The sequence below is a fragment of the Ictalurus punctatus genome, chromosome 15 (genome assembly GCF_001660625.3).
Source record: "Ictalurus punctatus breed USDA103 chromosome 15, Coco_2.0, whole genome shotgun sequence".
Taxonomy (NCBI): Eukaryota; Metazoa; Chordata; class Actinopteri; order Siluriformes; family Ictaluridae; genus Ictalurus; species Ictalurus punctatus.
Genome location: NC_030430.2, coordinates 7,535,124 through 7,552,228, shown reverse-complemented (window position 1 = coordinate 7,552,228; position 17,105 = coordinate 7,535,124). Strand labels below are relative to the sequence as shown.

At 41.9% G+C, this 17,105-nt stretch overlaps 3 protein-coding genes across 3 annotated transcripts in view; all 3 read right to left on the bottom strand.

The window, feature by feature from the left end:
* Nucleotides 1-244: 244 nt before the first annotated feature.
* Nucleotides 245-10,290, bottom strand: LOC128635136 (zinc finger protein 341-like). The gene is made up of 8 exons (XM_053686363.1): nt 10,281-10,290; nt 8,611-8,801; nt 6,145-6,294; nt 5,724-5,939; nt 5,126-5,309; nt 4,569-4,752; nt 3,027-3,217; nt 245-1,000 (listed from the first exon to the last, which is right to left on the bottom strand). The coding sequence occupies exons 1-6, from the start codon at nt 10,288-10,290 to the stop codon at nt 4,634-4,636; spliced, it is 870 nt and encodes a 289-aa protein (XP_053542338.1). The 3' UTR covers nt 245-1,000; nt 3,027-3,217; nt 4,569-4,633.
* Nucleotides 8,672-16,965, bottom strand: LOC128635135 (zinc finger protein 341-like). The gene is made up of 7 exons (XM_053686361.1): nt 16,956-16,965; nt 15,343-15,533; nt 12,126-12,275; nt 11,707-11,922; nt 11,115-11,298; nt 10,558-10,741; nt 8,672-8,801 (listed from the first exon to the last, which is right to left on the bottom strand). Exons 1-6 carry the CDS (start codon nt 16,963-16,965, stop codon nt 10,623-10,625), a joined length of 870 nt encoding a protein of 289 aa, XP_053542336.1. The 3' UTR covers nt 8,672-8,801; nt 10,558-10,622.
* LOC128635115 (zinc finger protein 341-like) overlaps nt 15,396-17,105 on the bottom strand; it is a 20,634-nt gene continuing 18,924 nt past the window's right edge. Inside the window, exon 7 of the mRNA XM_053686233.1 lies at nt 15,396-15,533. The gene's annotated coding sequence lies outside the window, so the exon portion shown is untranslated. The remainder of the gene's footprint in view (nt 15,534-17,105) is intronic.

The following is a 17,105-nucleotide window of genomic DNA, read 5'->3' as shown; positions in this document are numbered from 1 at the left end:
GACTGAAAATATAAAGTAGGTAACAAGTAAGGCAAGTTAATAACGTAAAGAAAGGAACACGGAACAAGTCAAGAAAGTAAAGCATCATGCAAAGAAAAAGCAACAAGTAAAGTAAGCGCTGGAAGGTACAATTGTTAATAAGTACAGAAAGTAACGCATGAATTTATGTATGTAATTCAAGAATGTAACAAGTAAGTAAGGAAAGTAAACTTTATTTTAAGTAACAAGGAAAGTAAATAGCGTATGTAAGTAATGCTAGTAGATAGAATAGGTAACAAGTAAATAAAGTAATAGTAAGAAAAAAGTAATGCAAGCAGTAAGGTAATTCCAGTAAATAACAAGAAAGGAATGCAAGTAAATTGACTCAAGTAAACTTAAATTAACACAAATAAAGAAGCAACACAAACTGATGCAAGTACAGAAAACAGAAACAAGTACAGAAAGTAACATATGTAAGCAAAATAAGTAAAGTAAGTAATGCTTGTAGTTAGAAAAGGTAACAAATAAATAAATAAAGTAACAGTAAAAGTAAGCTGACAAGTAAACTTACAATAATGCAAGTAAAGAAGTAATGCATGCAAGTTAAAAAGTCATGCAAATGTAAGTAGAGAAAGTAACGCAAGCAAACTGGTCACCAGCACCTTTTCCACTCTGTGGAAAAGAAAAAGAAAGGGTTTAAAAAGTATTATTCCAAATTATTGCATGAAGCTTTGAATAACGATAACGAGTGCCATGCCCAGGCTTTAATAAACATCAGCAGGAGTCGTAATAACCACGCTTTCACTAGTTACAAAAGCCAGGCAGTGTCAATGCTAGGTTACAGCATCTATGGCAGATAAATGGTGTGTACCTGAGAGGAAGCCTGCATGGCCGTGACTGGTGTGTCCATGGACGTGAACGCCGAGATGGCCGACATGAGAACCTCGTCGCTCACCAGAACGTTCCCCTGCACCAGGGTGTGTGTGAGAGGAGACGGCGGCACCGTGATGTACGTCGACACCTGCACAAAGAGAAGAAAAAACACAAATACCTGAAGTACACCGAAAATTACACACACCCTTTAAGTTTTGATTTGTTTAAAGTTCACGTCACCTTTTTGTTTGTTTGTTTTTGGTGTAAGAGTGCCGGCACCTTTTTGTTTGTTTTTGGTTTAACATCGCCGGCACCTTTTTGTTTGTTTGGTTTAAGATCGTGACACCTTTTTGTTTGTTTGTTTTTGGTGTAAGAGTCCCAGCACCTTTTTGTTTGTTTGGTTTAACATCGCCGGCACCTTTTTGTTTGTTTGGTTTTAGATCGCCGGCACCTTTTTGTTTGTTTTTGGTTTAACATCGCCGGCACCCTTTTGTTTGTTTGTTTGGTGTAAGAGCACCGGCACCTTTTGAGTTCTTTTTGATGCAAGATCGCGAGCACCTTTTTGTTTGTTTTTGGTGTAAGGCCACCTTCACCCTTTTTGGTTTGTTTGTTTAAACAGCACCAGTATCATGTGTGTTCAGATGTGTGTTGGAAAAATGTGTGAAACTCACCTGTAGGGTTCCTCCAGGGTTCTTCAGCGCTCAGGAGATGTATTAAAAAAAAAAAATCACCTATATATTCATACCCGTGTGTGTTTGCACGTGTGTATAAAGTATCAGCACATCATCACAGTAATAATCATGATCATATTGAGTTGATCTGTATGTGAACAAGCAAGAATAAAGATCACACTGTGCGTGTGATTTTAAAAGATACCAGTCCCAGTTTGTACTCAGGTGATTTTGTTTGTTTGGTGTAAGATCGCCGGCACCTTTTTGTTTTTGTTTGTTTGTTTTTGGTTTAACATCGCGAGCACCCTTTTGTTTGTTTGTTTGGTGTAAGATCATCGGCACCTTTGTGTTTTTGGTGTAAGGCCACCCTCACCCTTTTTGGTTTGTTTGTTTAAACAGCACCAGTATCATGTGTGTTCAGATGTGTTTCACTTGTGTGTTGGAAAAATGTGTGAAACTCACCTGTAGGGTTCCTCCAGGGTTCTTCAGCGCTCAGGAGATGTATTTTTAAAAAATCACCTATATATTCATACCCGTGTGTGTGTTTGCACGTGTGTACAAAGTATCAGCACATCATCACAGTAATAATCATGATCATATTGAGTTGATCTGTATGTGAACAAGCAAGAATAAAGATCACACTGTGCGTGTGATTTTAAAAGATACCAGTCCCAGTTTGTACTCAGGTGATTTTGTTTGTTTGGTGTAAGATCGCCGGCACCTTTTGAGTTCTTTTTGATGCAAGATCGCCGGCACCCTTTTGTTTGTTTGGTTTTAGATCGCCGGCACCCTTTTGTTTGTTTGGTTTAACATCGCCGGCACCCTTTTGTTTGTTTGGTTTTAGATCGCCGGCACCCTTTTGTTTGTTTGGTTTAACATCGCCGGCACCCTTTTGTTTGTTTGGTTTAACATCGCCGGCACCCTTTTGTTTGTTTGCTTTAACATCGCCGGCACCCTTTTGTTTGTTTGATTTTAGATCGCCGGCACCCTTTTGTTTGTTTGGTTTTAGATCGCCGGCACCCTTTTGTTTGTTTGATTTTAGATCGCCGGCACCCTTTTGTTTGTTTGGTTTTAGATCGCCGGCACCCTTTTGTTTGTTTGGTTTTAGATCGCCGGCACCCTTTTGTTTGTTTGGTTTTAGATCGCCGGCACCCTTTTGTTTGTTTTTGGTTTGTTTGGTTTTAGATCGCCGGCACCTTTTTGTTTGTTTGTTTTTGGTGTAAGAGTGCCGGCACCTTTTGATTTCTTTTTGATGCAAGAGCGCCGGCACCTTTGTGTTTTTGGTGTAAGGTCACAGGCACCTTTTTTGGTTTGTTTGTTTAAACAGCACCAGTGTCATGCGGGTTCAGAGTTCACCTGTACCTTTTCGATTGTTAGTTTCATTTACAGATCACCGTACCATTTTTTGTTTATAGTTCTCCTTCACCTTTGTTTTGTTTGTTAGTATCGTTTACAGATCACCAGTACCGCTTCGTTGCGGGTGAGTATTCAGAGAACATGTACCTGTCTGTTGGCCGGAGGTTGTGCCACGGCGCTGACCGAGGGTACAGGTGTGTAAGTGCTGCTGGACGCCAGTGACACGGTGGCGAGCGAGGGCGTGTTCTGCTGGCACTGCTCCCTTTTGTGAGTCAAGAACGCCGGCAAGGAGTTGAACTGCTTCTTACACTTCCCACACAGGAAGATGTCATCATCATCTGCAAACAAGCAAAGAGGATTAGATTAATAACATTAATAAATAAAATAATAAAAATCCCTGGGCTTCGAACTGAGATTTGGGTTGAGCTTTAAGAAGAAAAAATTAAAATAAATAAATAAATAAAATAAAATAAAAAAAAAAAAAGGAAGACACAAATTAACGAAAAAAAAGGCAGCCTTATAATTAAATAAAAATATAATAAATAATGATTTAAAAAGAAACTGACGCACAAACAGCGAAAAAAAAAACCAAACAAACGGAAAAAAAAAAAAACGGGACACTTTTCATATATAATCATATACATATCTGCATCCTCCAACCGCTCCCCAAGCAAGCCCTTCCTTATTTAAATAAAAGGTTTTCCATTCCTTATTTGTATAATAATGCATTTTACACGTTTAAAATATTCTACTCAATAATCCGGTATAAACATAAATGTACACGTGGCGAGAGCACAAAGCGCCGTCCGAGCTCCGCCGCTCACAGTTTACTGCAGAGGTCCTTAGAGTCTGTACAGTGTGAGAGCGTGCGTGTGTAAGTGTATAATGATGTTGGCCAGCAGAGGGCGCCAGAGAAACGATGAGCAAAACACGTATTCACATATTGCACATGAAATCGTTCGGTCTGAGCCGGAGCAGGTCCGGCGCCACCTTCTGACCGTCCAGGAGAAGACATGAACAGTGAGTGGAGCGTGTGGATGGAAACCGCTATTCTGGACATGACGACGCACTGTTTTTTCTGTACAAGCTAGTGCAGAGCTGAAATTTACTAACCAGAAGCGCAGAAAGTGATCAAATAAAATGTCTGAAAAGGGGGGAGAAGAGAAAGAAAAAAACCCACAGGAAACGTTAAGTCTGTGATCGAGGCGTGGAGAGGGAGAGAAGCGGTTAACTGTCACGTCACATTTTCACGAACTAACATAGATAAACCAGCAAACTCCAGAGTGGACAGCGAGATAAAAGCAAATGAAAAGATAGTTTAAAAAAAGAAAAATAATAAAATCAGGATCTTGGAGAGTTGAGGAGAGGGGAAAAATGTATCCAATCCTGTAACAAATGGAGAAGATTGGAAAAAAAAAATTTTTATTAAAATTTTTTTTAATAATTTTATTTTTATTTTTTATTTTTTATTTTTTATTTTTTTTTGGGGGGGGGGGGGGTTGTATACTCGGTATTAAACTGCCACGATATCCAGTGGACGGTTTTATCTCGGAGCGCCGCAATCGGACACGTAGAGCACGTGCGTGTGAGACGAGCGCCCGAGTCGTCGCACCAGAAGATCGCTCTGTTATCTCCACAATAAAACGGCACATAAGCAAAATGTCATAGAAATTAAATGACGATCCGTACCGGTGTTTTGAAATCGTCGATTCCACCGGCTCCACGTGGAAGCCCTGGCGCAGTCCCCCGATCTCTCACGCTCGACTTCTACTCGGACCGTGCTCTTGCTCACTGGATGTGTTCTCTTGATCCTGAGTAACCTCGTCACAGAAACTGCACTTCAGCTTCTGACCTTTGGCTTTTGTTTGACCTGCTGAGAAACAAAACATTATCCATAAAGAAATCTGTTGCAACACAAACACATTACAGTGCTATTACACAAAGTGAATGCCATGTAGAACGTACTGCTTTTTGTGGGTTTTTACACACGAATATAAAAAAATTTGAAATGAATAAATAGAAATTCCATTTCCTGTGACACGTATGTATTAAGCATGATGTGTATTTATTTTGACACTTTCAGGGATTTAAATCTGCCATTAAGTGAATCTGAATCCAGCCTTTCGTACCCATGTTTCTGGCCCAGAAATGAGCTCTGCATATTTTAGGCAAATTAAAGGCTGTGAAAATGACAACCTGCTCCTTTAAATGAAATGAAAAATGGTGTTCGAAGCGCTCTCCATTACCTTCGTGGCCTTTCTTGGAGTTGCGGGTCTTTTTGGGGATGATGACCTTGTCGTATTCGCTCAGCTCGCTCAGAGTCACGGTGCTGCTGCAGCTCTTCAGCTTCTGTGCCGGTTTAGCCGAACTGTAAACGGGAGCGCTGCTGAAGGCTGCAGTCTGACTGTCCACACACTGACCACCACCACCCTGAGACACAGAGAGAGAGAGCGAATAAATCAACAAGAAAAAGAAAGGACAAAAAAAGAAAAAGGACAAAGAAGAAAGAAACAAACAAAAACAAAGAAAGAAAGAAAGGACAAGTGCCAAAAAGACAAGCAAGAATGAAAGAAAAATGAAAGAATCAATAGGCAGGTGGAAGTGTAAATAATTTGTTCTAAAATAAAAAGCACTGAGTAAAAGGTGGTGAAACGTCGTATACAGTACTGTCAGTACCGACTGCATCACCAGTTCTACTTTACGACACATTACACTTACACTGTCACAAACATTCTGTGGTCAGTATCTTTAACTCTCAACATGATGGACAACAAGATGAGAAGGGTCCCAGTACTGTAACCTCATCTCTCTCGCTCACACACACACACACACACACACACACACCTGAACATACTGGAACTGTTGGAGGCCGAGCGTGTGGACCTCTGCATTTCCTCCTCCAGCCATCGGGGGCAGTGTGCTGTACACCTGCATTATGGAGCTGTTGATACTGGTGGGAGCCTGTGCAGAAAGGGGTGGAGCCTGGGCCAGTGGGAGGGGCTGAGAGGCCTGTGGGTGGTGTTGCAGGTATGATGCTGCACTGGGCAGGCTCAAATTACTCTGTGGAAAAGAAAAAGAAAAAAAAAGGGTTTAAAAAGTATTATTCCAAATTATTGCATGAAGCTTTGAATAACGATAACGAGTGCCATGCCCAGGCTTTAATAAACATCAGCAGGAGTCCTAATAACCACGCTTTCACTAGTTACAAAAGCCAGGCAGTGTCAATGCTAGGTTACAGCATCTATGGCAGATAAATGGTGTGTACCTGAGAGGAAGCCTGCATGGCCGTGACTGGTGTGTCCATGGACGTGAACGCCGAGATGGCCGACATGAGAACCTCGTCGCTCACCAGAACGTTCCCCTGCACCAGGGTGTGTGTGAGAGGAGACGGCGGCACCGTGATGTACGTCGACACCTGCACAAAGAGAAGAAAAAACACAAATACCTGAAGTACACCGAAAATTACACACACCCTTTAAGTTTTGATTTGTTTAAAGTTCACGTCACCTTTTTGTTTGTTTGTTTTTGGTGTAAGAGTGCCGGCACCTTTTTGTTTGTTTTTGGTTCAACATCGCCGGCACCTTTTTGTTTGTTTGGTTTAAGATCGTGACACCTTTTTGTTTGTTTGTTTTTGGTGTAAGAGTCCCAGCACCTTTTTGTTTGTTTGGTTTTAGATCGCCGGCACCTTTTTGTTTGTTTTTGGTTTAACATCGCCGGCACCCTTTTGTTTGTTTGGTGTAAGAGCACCGGCACCTTTTGAGTTCTTTTTGATGCAAGATCGCGAGCACCTTTTTGTTTGTTTTTGGTGTAAGGCCACCCTCACCCTTTTTGGTTTGTTTGTTTAAACAGCACCAGTATCATGTGTGTTCAGATGTGTGTTGGAAAAATGTGTGAAACTCACCTGTAGGGTTCCTCCAGGGTTCTTCAGCGCTCAGGAGATGTATTTTTTTAAAAATCACCTATATATTCATACCCGTGTGTGTTTGCACGTGTGTACAAAGTATCAGCACATCATCACAGTAATAATCATGATCATATTGAGTTGATCTGTATGTGAACAAGCAAGAATAAAGATCACACTGTGCGTGTGATTTTAAAAGATACCAGTCCCAGTTTGTACTCAGGTGATTTTGTTTGTTTGGTGTAAGATCGCCGGCACCTTTTTGTTTTTGTTTGTTTGTTTTTGGTTTAACATCGCGAGCACCCTTTTGTTTGTTTGTTTGGTGTAAGATCATCGGCACCTTTGTGTTTTTGGTGTAAGGCCACCCTCACCCTTTTTGGTTTGTTTGTTTAAACAGCACCAGTATCATGTGTGTTCAGATGTGTTTCACTTGTGTGTTGGAAAAATGTGTGAAACTCACCTGTAGGGTTCCTCCAGGGTTCTTCAGCGCTCAGGAGATGTATTTTTAAAAAATCACCTATATATTCATACCCGTGTGTGTGTTTGCACGTGTGTACAAAGTATCAGCACATCATCACAGTAATAATCATGATCATATTGAGTTGATCTGTATGTGAACAAGCAAGAATAAAGATCACACTGTGCGTGTGATTTTAAAAGATACCAGTCCCAGTTTGTACTCAGGTGATTTTGTTTGTTTGGTGTAAGATCGCCGGCACCTTTTGAGTTCTTTTTGATGCAAGATCGCCGGCACCCTTTTGTTTGTTTGCTTTAACATCGCCGGCACCCCTTTGTTTGTTTGGTTTTAGATCGCCGGCACCCTTTTGTTTGTTTGGTTTTAGATCGCTGGCACCCTTTTGTTTGTTTGGTTTAACATCGCCGGCACCCTTTTGTTTGTTTGGTTTTAGATCGCCGGCACCCTTTTGTTTGTTTGGTTTAACATCGCCGGCACCCTTTTGTTTGTTTGCTTTAACATCGCCGGCACCCTTTTGTTTGTTTGGTTTAACATCGCCGGCACCCTTTTGTTTGTTTGGTTTTAGATCGCCGGCACCCTTTTGTTTGTTTGGTTTTAGATCGCCGGCACCCTTTTGTTTGTTTTGTTTAACATCGCCGGCACCCTTTTGTTTGTTTGGTTTAACATCGCCGGCACCCTTTTGTTTGTTTGGTTTTAGATCGCCGGCACCCTTTTGTTTGTTTTGTTTAACATCGCCGGCACCCTTTTGTTTGTTTGGTTTAACATCGCCGGCACCCTTTTGTTTGTTTGGTTTAACATCGCCGGCACCGTTTGTTTGTTTGGTTTTAGATCGCCGGCACCCTTTTGTTTGTTTGATTTTAGATCGCCGGCACCCTTTTGTTTGTTTGGTTGTAGATCGCCGGCACCCTTTTGTTTGTTTGGTTTTAGATCGCCGGCACCCTTTTGTTTGTTTGGTTTTAGATCGCCGGCACCCTTTTGTTTGTTTGGTTTTAGATCGCCGGCACCCTTTTGTTTGTTTTTGGTTTGTTTGGTTTTAGATCGCCGGCACCTTTTTGTTTGTTTGTTTTTGGTGTAAGAGTGCCGGCACCTTTTGATTTCTTTTTGATGCAAGAGCGCCGGCACCTTTGTGTTTTTGGTGTAAGGTCACAGGCACCTTTTTTGGTTTGTTTGTTTAAACAGCACCAGTGTCATGCGGGTTCAGAGTTCACCTGTACCTTTTCGATTGTTAGTTTCATTTACAGATCACCGTACCATTTTTTGTTTATAGTTCTCCTTCACCTTTGTTTTGTTTGTTAGTATCGTTTACAGATCACCAGTACCGCTTCGTTGCGGGTGAGTATTCAGAGAACATGTACCTGTCTGTTGGCCGGAGGTTGTGCCACGGCGCTGACCGAGGGTACAGGTGTGTAAGTGCTGCTGGACGCCAGTGACACGGTGGCGAGCGAGGGCGTGTTCTGCTGGCACTGCTCCCTTTTGTGAGTCAAGAACGCCGGCAAGGAGTTGAACTGCTTCTTACACTTCCCACACAGGAAGATGTCATCATCATCTGCAAACAAGCAAAGAGGATTAGATTAATAACATTAATAAATAAAATAATAAAAATCCCTGGGCTTCGAACTGAGATTTGGGTTGAGCTTTAAGAAGAAAAAATTAAAATAAATAAATAAATAAAATAAAAAAAAAAAAAAAAAGGAAGACACAAATTAACGAAAAAAAAGGCAGCCTTATAATTAAATAAAAATATAATAAATAATGATTTAAAAAGAAACTGACGCACAAACAGCGAAAAAAAAAACCAAACAAACGGAAAAAAAAAAAAAACGGGACACTTTTCATATATAATCATATACATATCTGCATCCTCCAACCGCTCCCCAAGCAAGCCCTTCCTTATTTAAATAAAAGGTTTTCCATTCCTTATTTGTATAATAATGCATTTTACACGTTTAAAATATTCTACTCAATAATCCGGTATAAACATAAATGTACACGTGGCGAGAGCACAAAGCGCCGTCCGAGCTCCGCCGCTCACAGTTTACTGCAGAGGTCCTTAGAGTCTGTACAGTGTGAGAGCGTGCGTGTGTAAGTGTATAATGATGTTGGCCAGCAGAGGGCGCCAGAGAAACGATGAGCAAAACACGTATTCACATATTGCACATGAAATCGTTCGGTCTGAGCCGGAGCAGGTCCGGCGCCACCTTCTGACCGTCCAGGAGAAGACATGAACAGTGAGTGGAGCGTGTGGATGGAAACCGCTATTCTGGACATGACGACGCACTGTTTTTTCTGTACAAGCTAGTGCAGAGCTGAAATTTACTAACCAGAAGCGCAGAAAGTGATCAAATAAAATGTCTGAAAAGGGGGGAGAAGAGAAAGAAAAAAACCCACAGGAAACGTTAAGTCTGTGATCGAGGCGTGGAGAGGGAGAGAAGCGGTTAACTGTCACGTCACATTTTCACAAACTAACATAGATAAACCAGCAAACTCCAGAGTGGACAGCGAGATAAAAGCAAATGAAAAGATAGTTTAAAAAAAGAAAAATAATAAAATCAGGATCTTGGAGAGTTGAGGAGAGGGGAAAATTGTATCCAATCCTGTAACAAATGGAGAAGATTGGGGAAAAAAAAATTTATTAAAAAAATTTTTAATAAAATTTTTTATTTTTTATTTATTTATTTATTTTTTTTTTGGGGGGGGGGGGGGGGGGTTCCCCCTTGGAACTGGAAATATTAACATACAACAAGACTTTTTATTTTTTTTAGGACTGTAAATAGTGTTTTATTCTATATTTTATTCGCTATACAAGTGATTTCTGTGTAAAACATTTTAGCTGGGAAGGTTAAAAAAAAACAAAAAAAAAAGGGTGCAATTGTGTGCAAGTTGTGTTTTTAGCCATGTATTTAGGGTTTCTTTTTTAAATAATCATTTTAGAGCTCAGTAGTGATGAAGAAAAATCCGGAACGGTATCGATAATCCGCTGACGCTCAAGCTTTCAGGATCAGTATCGGGAGAGGAAAAGCGATACCAAAAGTCATCTCTACACAAACGTACTGCGGTTCAAAACGAAGTATCCTAGGAGTTCGTGTTTTACACCGGTGCGTACGAGATCACGATGTATACTCGGTATTAAACTGCCACGATATCCAGTGGACGGTTTTATCTCGGAGCGCCGCAATCGGACACGTAGAGCACGTGCGTGTGAGACGAGCGCCCGAGTCGTCGCACCAGAAGATCGCTCTGTTATCTCCACAATAAAACGGCACATAAGCAAAATGTCATAGAAATTAAATGACGATCCGTACCGGTGTTTTGAAATCGTCGATTCCACCGGCTCCACGTGGAAGCCCTGGCGCAGTCCCCCGATCTCTCACGCTCGACTTCTACTCGGACCGTGCTCTTGCTCACTGGATGTGTTCTCTTGATCCTGAGTAACCTCGTCACAGAAACTGCACTTCAGCTTCTGACCTTTGGCTTTTGTTTGACCTGCTGAGAAACAAAACATTATCCATAAAGAAATCTGTTGCAACACAAACACATTACAGTGCTATTACACAAAGTGAATGCCATGTAGAACGTACTGCTTTTTGTGGGTTTTTACACACGAATATAAAAAAATTTGAAATGAATAAATAGAAATTCCATTTCCTGTGACACGTATGTATTAAGCATGATGTGTATTTATTTTGACACTTTCAGGGATTTAAATCTGCCATTAAGTGAATCTGAATCCAGCCTTTCGTACCCATGTTTCTGGCCCAGAAATGAGCTCTGCATATTTTAGGCAAATTAAAGGCTGTGAAAATGACAACCTGCTCCTTTAAATGAAATGAAAATTGGTGTTCGAAGCGCTCTCCATTACCTTCGTGGCCTTTCTTGGAGTTGCGGGTCTTTTTGGGGATGATGACCTTGTCGTATTCGCTCAGCTCGCTCAGAGTCACGGTGCTGTTGCAGCTCTTCAGCTTCTGTGCCGGTTTAGCCGAACTGTAAACGGGAGCGCTGCTGAAGGCTGCAGTCTGACTGTCCACACACTGACCACCACCACCCTGAGACAGAGAGAGAGAGAGAGAGAGAGAGCGAATAAATCAACAAGAAAAAGAAAGGACAAAAAAAGAAAAAGGACAAAGAAGAAAGAAACAAACAAAAACAAAGAAAGAAAGAAAGGACAAGTGCCAAAAAGACAAGCAAAAATGAAAGAAAAATGAAAGAATCAATAGGCAGGTGGAAGTGTAAATAATTTGTTCTAAAATAAAAAGCACTGAGTAAAAGGTGGTGAAACGTCGTATACAGTACTGTCAGTACCGACTGCATCACCAGTTCTACTTTACGACACATTACACTTACACTGTCACAAACATTCTGTGGTCAGTATCTTTAACTCTCAACATGATGGACAACAAGATGAGAAGGGTCCCAGTACTGTAACCTCATCTCTCTCGCTCACACACACACACCTGAACAGACTGGAACTGTTGGAGGCCGAGCATGTGGACCTCTGCGTTTCCTCCTCCAGCCATCGGGGGCAGTGTGCTGTACACCTGCACTATGGAGCTGTTGATACTGGTGGGAGCCTGTGCAGAAAGGGGTGGAGCCTGGGCCAGTGGGAGGGGCTGAGAGGCCTGTGGGTGGTGCTGCAGGTATGATGCTGCACTGGGCAGGCTCAAATTACTCTGTGGAAAAGAAAAAGAAAAAAAGGGTTTAAAAAGTATTATTCCAAATTATTGCATGAAGCTTTGAATAACGATAACGAGTGCCATGCCCAGGCTTTAATAAACATCAGCAGGAGTCGTAATAACCACGCTTTCACTAGTTACAAAAGCCAGGCAGTGTCAATGCTAGGTTACAGCATCTATGGCAGATAAATGGTGTGTACCTGAGAGGAAGCCTGCATGGCCGTGACTGGTGTGTCCATGGACGTGAACGCCGAGATGGCCGACATGAGAACCTCGTCGCGCACCAGAACGTTCCCCTGCACCAGGGTGTGTGTGAGAGGAGACTGCGGCACCGTGATGTACGTCGACACCTGCACAAAGAGAAGAAAAAACACAAATACCTGAAGTACACGGAAAATTACACACACCCTTTAAGTTTTGATTTGTTTAAAGTTCACGTCACCTTTTTGTTTGTTTGTTTTTGGTGTAAGAGTGCCGGCACCTTTTTGTTTGTTTGGTTTTAGATCGCCGGCACCCTTGTTTGTTTGGTTTTAGATCGCCGGCACCCTTTTGTTTGTTTGGTTTTAGATCGCCGGCACCCTTTCGTTTGTTTGGTTTTAGATCGCCGGCACCCTTTCGTTTGTTTTGTTTAACATCGCCGGCACCCTTTCGTTTGTTTTGTTTAACATCGCCGGCACCCTTTCGTTTGTTTGGTTTTAGATCGCCGGCACCCTTTTGTTTGTTTGGTTTTAGATCGCCGGCACCCTTTCGTTTGTTTGGTTTAACATCGCCGGCACCCTTTCGTTTGTTTTGTTTAACATCGCCGGCACCCTTTCGTTTGTTTTGTTTAACATCGCCGGCACCCTTTTGTTTGTTTGGTTTTAGATCGCCGGCACCTTGTTGTTTGTTTGGTTTAACATCGCCGGCACCCTTTTGTTTGTTTGGTTTAACATCGCCGGCACCCTTTTGTTTGTTTGGTTTAACATCGCCGGCACCCTTTTCTTTGTTTGGTTTAACATCGCCGGCACCCTTTTGTTTGGTTGGTTTTAGATCGCCGGCACCCTTTTGTTTGTTTGGTTTAACATCGCCGGCACCCTTTGGTTTGTTTGGTTTAACATCGCCGGCACCCTTTGGTTTGTTTGGTTTAACATCGCCGGCACCCTTTGGTTTGTTTGGTTTAACATCGCCGGCACCCTTTTGTTTGTTTGGTTTAACATCGCCGGCACCCTTTTGTTTGTTTGGTTTAACATCGCCGGCACCCTTTTGTTTGTTTGGTTTAACATCGCCGGCACCCTTTTGTTTGTTTGGTTTAACATCGCCGGCACCCTTTTGTTTGTTTGGTTTAACATCGCCGGCACCCTTTTGTTTGTTTGGTTTAACATCGCCGGCACCCTTTTGTTTGTTTGGTTTTAGATCGCCGGCACCCTTTTGTTTGTTTGGTTTTAGATCGCCGGCACCCTTTTGTTTGTTTGGTTTTAGATCGCCGGCACACTTTGGTTTGTTTGGTTTAACATCGCCGGCACCCTTTGTTTGGTTTAACATCGCCGGCACCTTTTTGTTTGTTTGGTTTTAGATCGCCGGCACCCTTTTGTTTGTTTGGTTTTAGATCGCCGGCACCCTTTTGTTTGTTTGGTTTTAGATCGCCGGCACCCTTTTGTTTGTTTGGTTTTAGATCGCCGGCACCCTTTTGTTTGTTTTTGGTTTTAGATCGCCGGCACCCTTTTGTTTGTTTTTGGTTTTAGATCGCCGGCACCCTTTTGTTTGTTTGGTTTAACATCGCCGGCACCCTTTTGTTTGTTTGGTTTAACATCGCCGGCACCCTTTTGTTTGTTTGGTTTAACATGGCCGGCACCCTTTTGTTTGTTTGGTTTAACATCGCCGGCACCCTTTTGTTTGTTTGGTTTAACATCGCCGGCACCCTTTTGTTTGTTTGGTTTTAGATCGCCGGCACCCTTTTGTTTGTTTGTTTTTGGTGTAAGAGTGCCGGCACCTTTTTGTTTGTTTTTGGTTTAACATCGCCGGCACCTTTTTGTTTGTTTGGTGTAAGATCGCGAAACCTTTTTGTTTGTTTTTGGTGTAAGATCATCGGCACCTTTGTGTTTTTGGTGTAAGGCCACCCTCACCCTTTTTGGTTTGTTTGTTTAAACAGCACCAGTATCATGTGTGTTCAGATGTGTTTCACTTGTGTGTTGGAAAAATGTGTGAAACTCACCTGTAGGGTTCCTCCAGGGTTCTTCAGCGCTCAGGAGATGTATAAAAAAAAAAAAAAATCACCTATATATTCATACCCGTGTGTGTTTGCACGTGTGTACAAAGTATCAGCACATCATCACAGTAATAATCATGATCATATTGAGTTGATCTGTATGTGAACAAGCAAGAATAAAGATCACACTGTGCGTGTGATTTTAAAAGATACCAGTCCCAGTTTGTACTCAGGTGATTTTGTTTGTTTGGTGTAAGAGCGCCGGCACCTTTTTGTTTGTTTGGTTTTGGTGTAAGAGCGCGGGAATCTTTTTACGGAAACTTTTACAATTACGGTAACTTATCCTGTTATGTATTTCTCTCATTGCAATGTTTTTTATTCTGAGTGCATTGCTCATGTTGGTCGTCGCAGCTGTTTTCAGTGGTGATGATAAATAAACGATGCATAAAGCTGTTCATTTACCTGCACATTAATGCACACGTTTAACACGTGTATATCGTTCAGGGTGAAGTTTTCTTTTTGGATATTAGCAGTGATTGTCCATTCCTGCAAGTTTATTAAAACTAGTTAGGAAAATGACAGACGGTCCTTGCTGTCCAGTCCTTCCTGGATGATTGCTGTGATCCCTGATCACAGCAATCAGAACATCTCGGGAGCCGCCATCCAACCAATGGGTGAGTAGAGTGACTGTTTCAGCGTAGCCGTAAGTTTTAACATAAAACCTTACGTACGACAGTCTCTTTACTCAGGATCAAGAGAACACATCCAGTGAGCAAGAGCACGGTCCGGTAAAAGTCGAGCGTGAGAGATCGGGGGGACTGCGCCAGGGCTTCCACGTGGAGTCGGTTAATATCGACGATTTCAAAACACTGGTACGGATCGTCATTTTTGTTGTACGAGCACAAGCACCCTTTTGTTTGGTTGGTTTTAGATTGCCGGCACCCTTTTGTTTGTTTGTTTGTTTTTGGTGGAAGAGCGCCGGCACCTTTGTGTTTTTGGTGTAAGGTCACGGGCACCTTTTTTGGTTTGTTTGTTTAAACAGCACCAGTGTCATGCGGGTTCAGAGTTCACCTGTACCAGTTCACCTGTACCTTTTGGATTGTTAGTTTCATTTACAGATCACCGTACCATTTTTTGTTTATAGTTCTCCTTCACCTTTGTTTTGTTTGTTAGTATCGTTTACAGATCACCAGTACCGCTTCGTTGCGGGTGAGTATTCAGAGAACATGTACCTGTCTGTTGGCCGGAGGTTGTGCCACGGCGCTGACCGAGGGTACAGGTGTGTAAGTGCTGCTGGACGCCAGTGACACGGTGGCGAGCGAGGGCGTGTTCTGCTGGCACTGCTCCCTTTTGTGAGTCAAGAACGCCGGCAAGGAGTTGAACTGCTTCTTACACTTCCCACACAGGAAGATGTCATCATCATCTGCAAACAAGCAAAGAGGATTAGATTAATAACATTAATAAATAAAATAATAAAAATCCCTGGGCTTCAAACTGAGATTTGGGTTGAGCTTTAAGAAGAAAAAAATTAAAAAAAAAAAAAAAAAAGGAAGACACAAAAATTAACGAAAAAAAAGGCAGCCTTATAATTAAATAAAAATATAATAAATAATGATTTAAAAAGAAACTGACGCACAAACAGCGAAAAAAACAAACAAACAAACGGAAAAAAAAAAAAAACGGGACACTTTTCATATATAATCATATACATATCTGCATCCTCCAACCGCTCCCCAAGCAAGCCCTTCCTTATTTAAATAAAAGGTTTTCCATTCCTTATTTGTATAATAATGCATTTTACACGTTTAAAATATTCTACTCAATAATCCGGTATAAACATAAATGTACACGTGGCGAGAGCACAAAGCGCCGTCCGAGCTCCGCCGCTCACAGTTTACTGCAGAGGTCCTTAGTGTCTGTACAGTGTGAGAGCGTGCGTGTGCAAGTGTATAATGACGTTGGCCAGCAGAGGGCGCCAGAGAAACGATGAGCAAAACACGTATTCACATATTGCACATGAAATCGTTCGGTCTGAGCCGGAGCAGGTCCGGCGCCACCTTCTGACCGTCCAGGAGAAGACATGAACAGTGAGTGGAGCGTATACATGGAAACCGCTATTCTGGACATGACGACGCACTGTTTTTTCTGTACAAGCTAGTGCAGAGCTGAAATTTACTAACCAGAAGCGCAGAAAGTGATCAAATAAAATGTCTGAAAAGGGGGGAGAAGAGAAAGAAAAAAACCCACAGGAAACGTTAAGTCTGTGATCGAGGCGTGGAGAGGGAGAGAAGCGGTTAACTGTCACGTCACATTTTCACAAACTAACATAGATAAACCAGCAAACTCCAGAGTGGACAGCGAGATAAAAGCAAATGAAAAGATAGTTTAAAAAAAGAAAAATAATAAAATCAGGATCTTGGAGAGTTGAGGAGAGGGGGAAAATGTATCCAATCCTGTAACAAATGGAGAAGATTGGATAAAAATTTTTTATTTTTTTTGGGGGGGCGGGGGGTCGGTGGGGGTGGGGGTTCCCCCTTGGAACTGGAAATATTTACATACAACAAGACTTTTTTTTTTTTTAGGATTGTAAATAGTGTTTTATTCTATATTTTATTCGCTATACAAGTGATTTCTGTGTAAAACATTTTAGCTGGGAAGGTTAAAAAAAAACAAAAAAAAAAGGGTGCAATTGTGTGCAAGTTGTGTTTTTAGCCATGTATTTAGGGTTTCTTTTTTAAATAATCATTTTAGAGCTCAGTAGTGATGAAGAAAAATCCGGAACGGTATCGATAATCCGCTGACGCTCAAGCTTTCAGGATCAGTATCGGGAGAGGAAAAGCGATACCAAAAGTCATCTCTACACAAACGTACTGCGGTTCAAAACGAAGTATCCTAGGAGTTCGTGTTTTACACCGGTGCGTACGAGATCACGATGTATACTCGGTATTAAACTGCCACGATATCCAGTGGACGGTTTTATCTCGGAGCGCCGCAA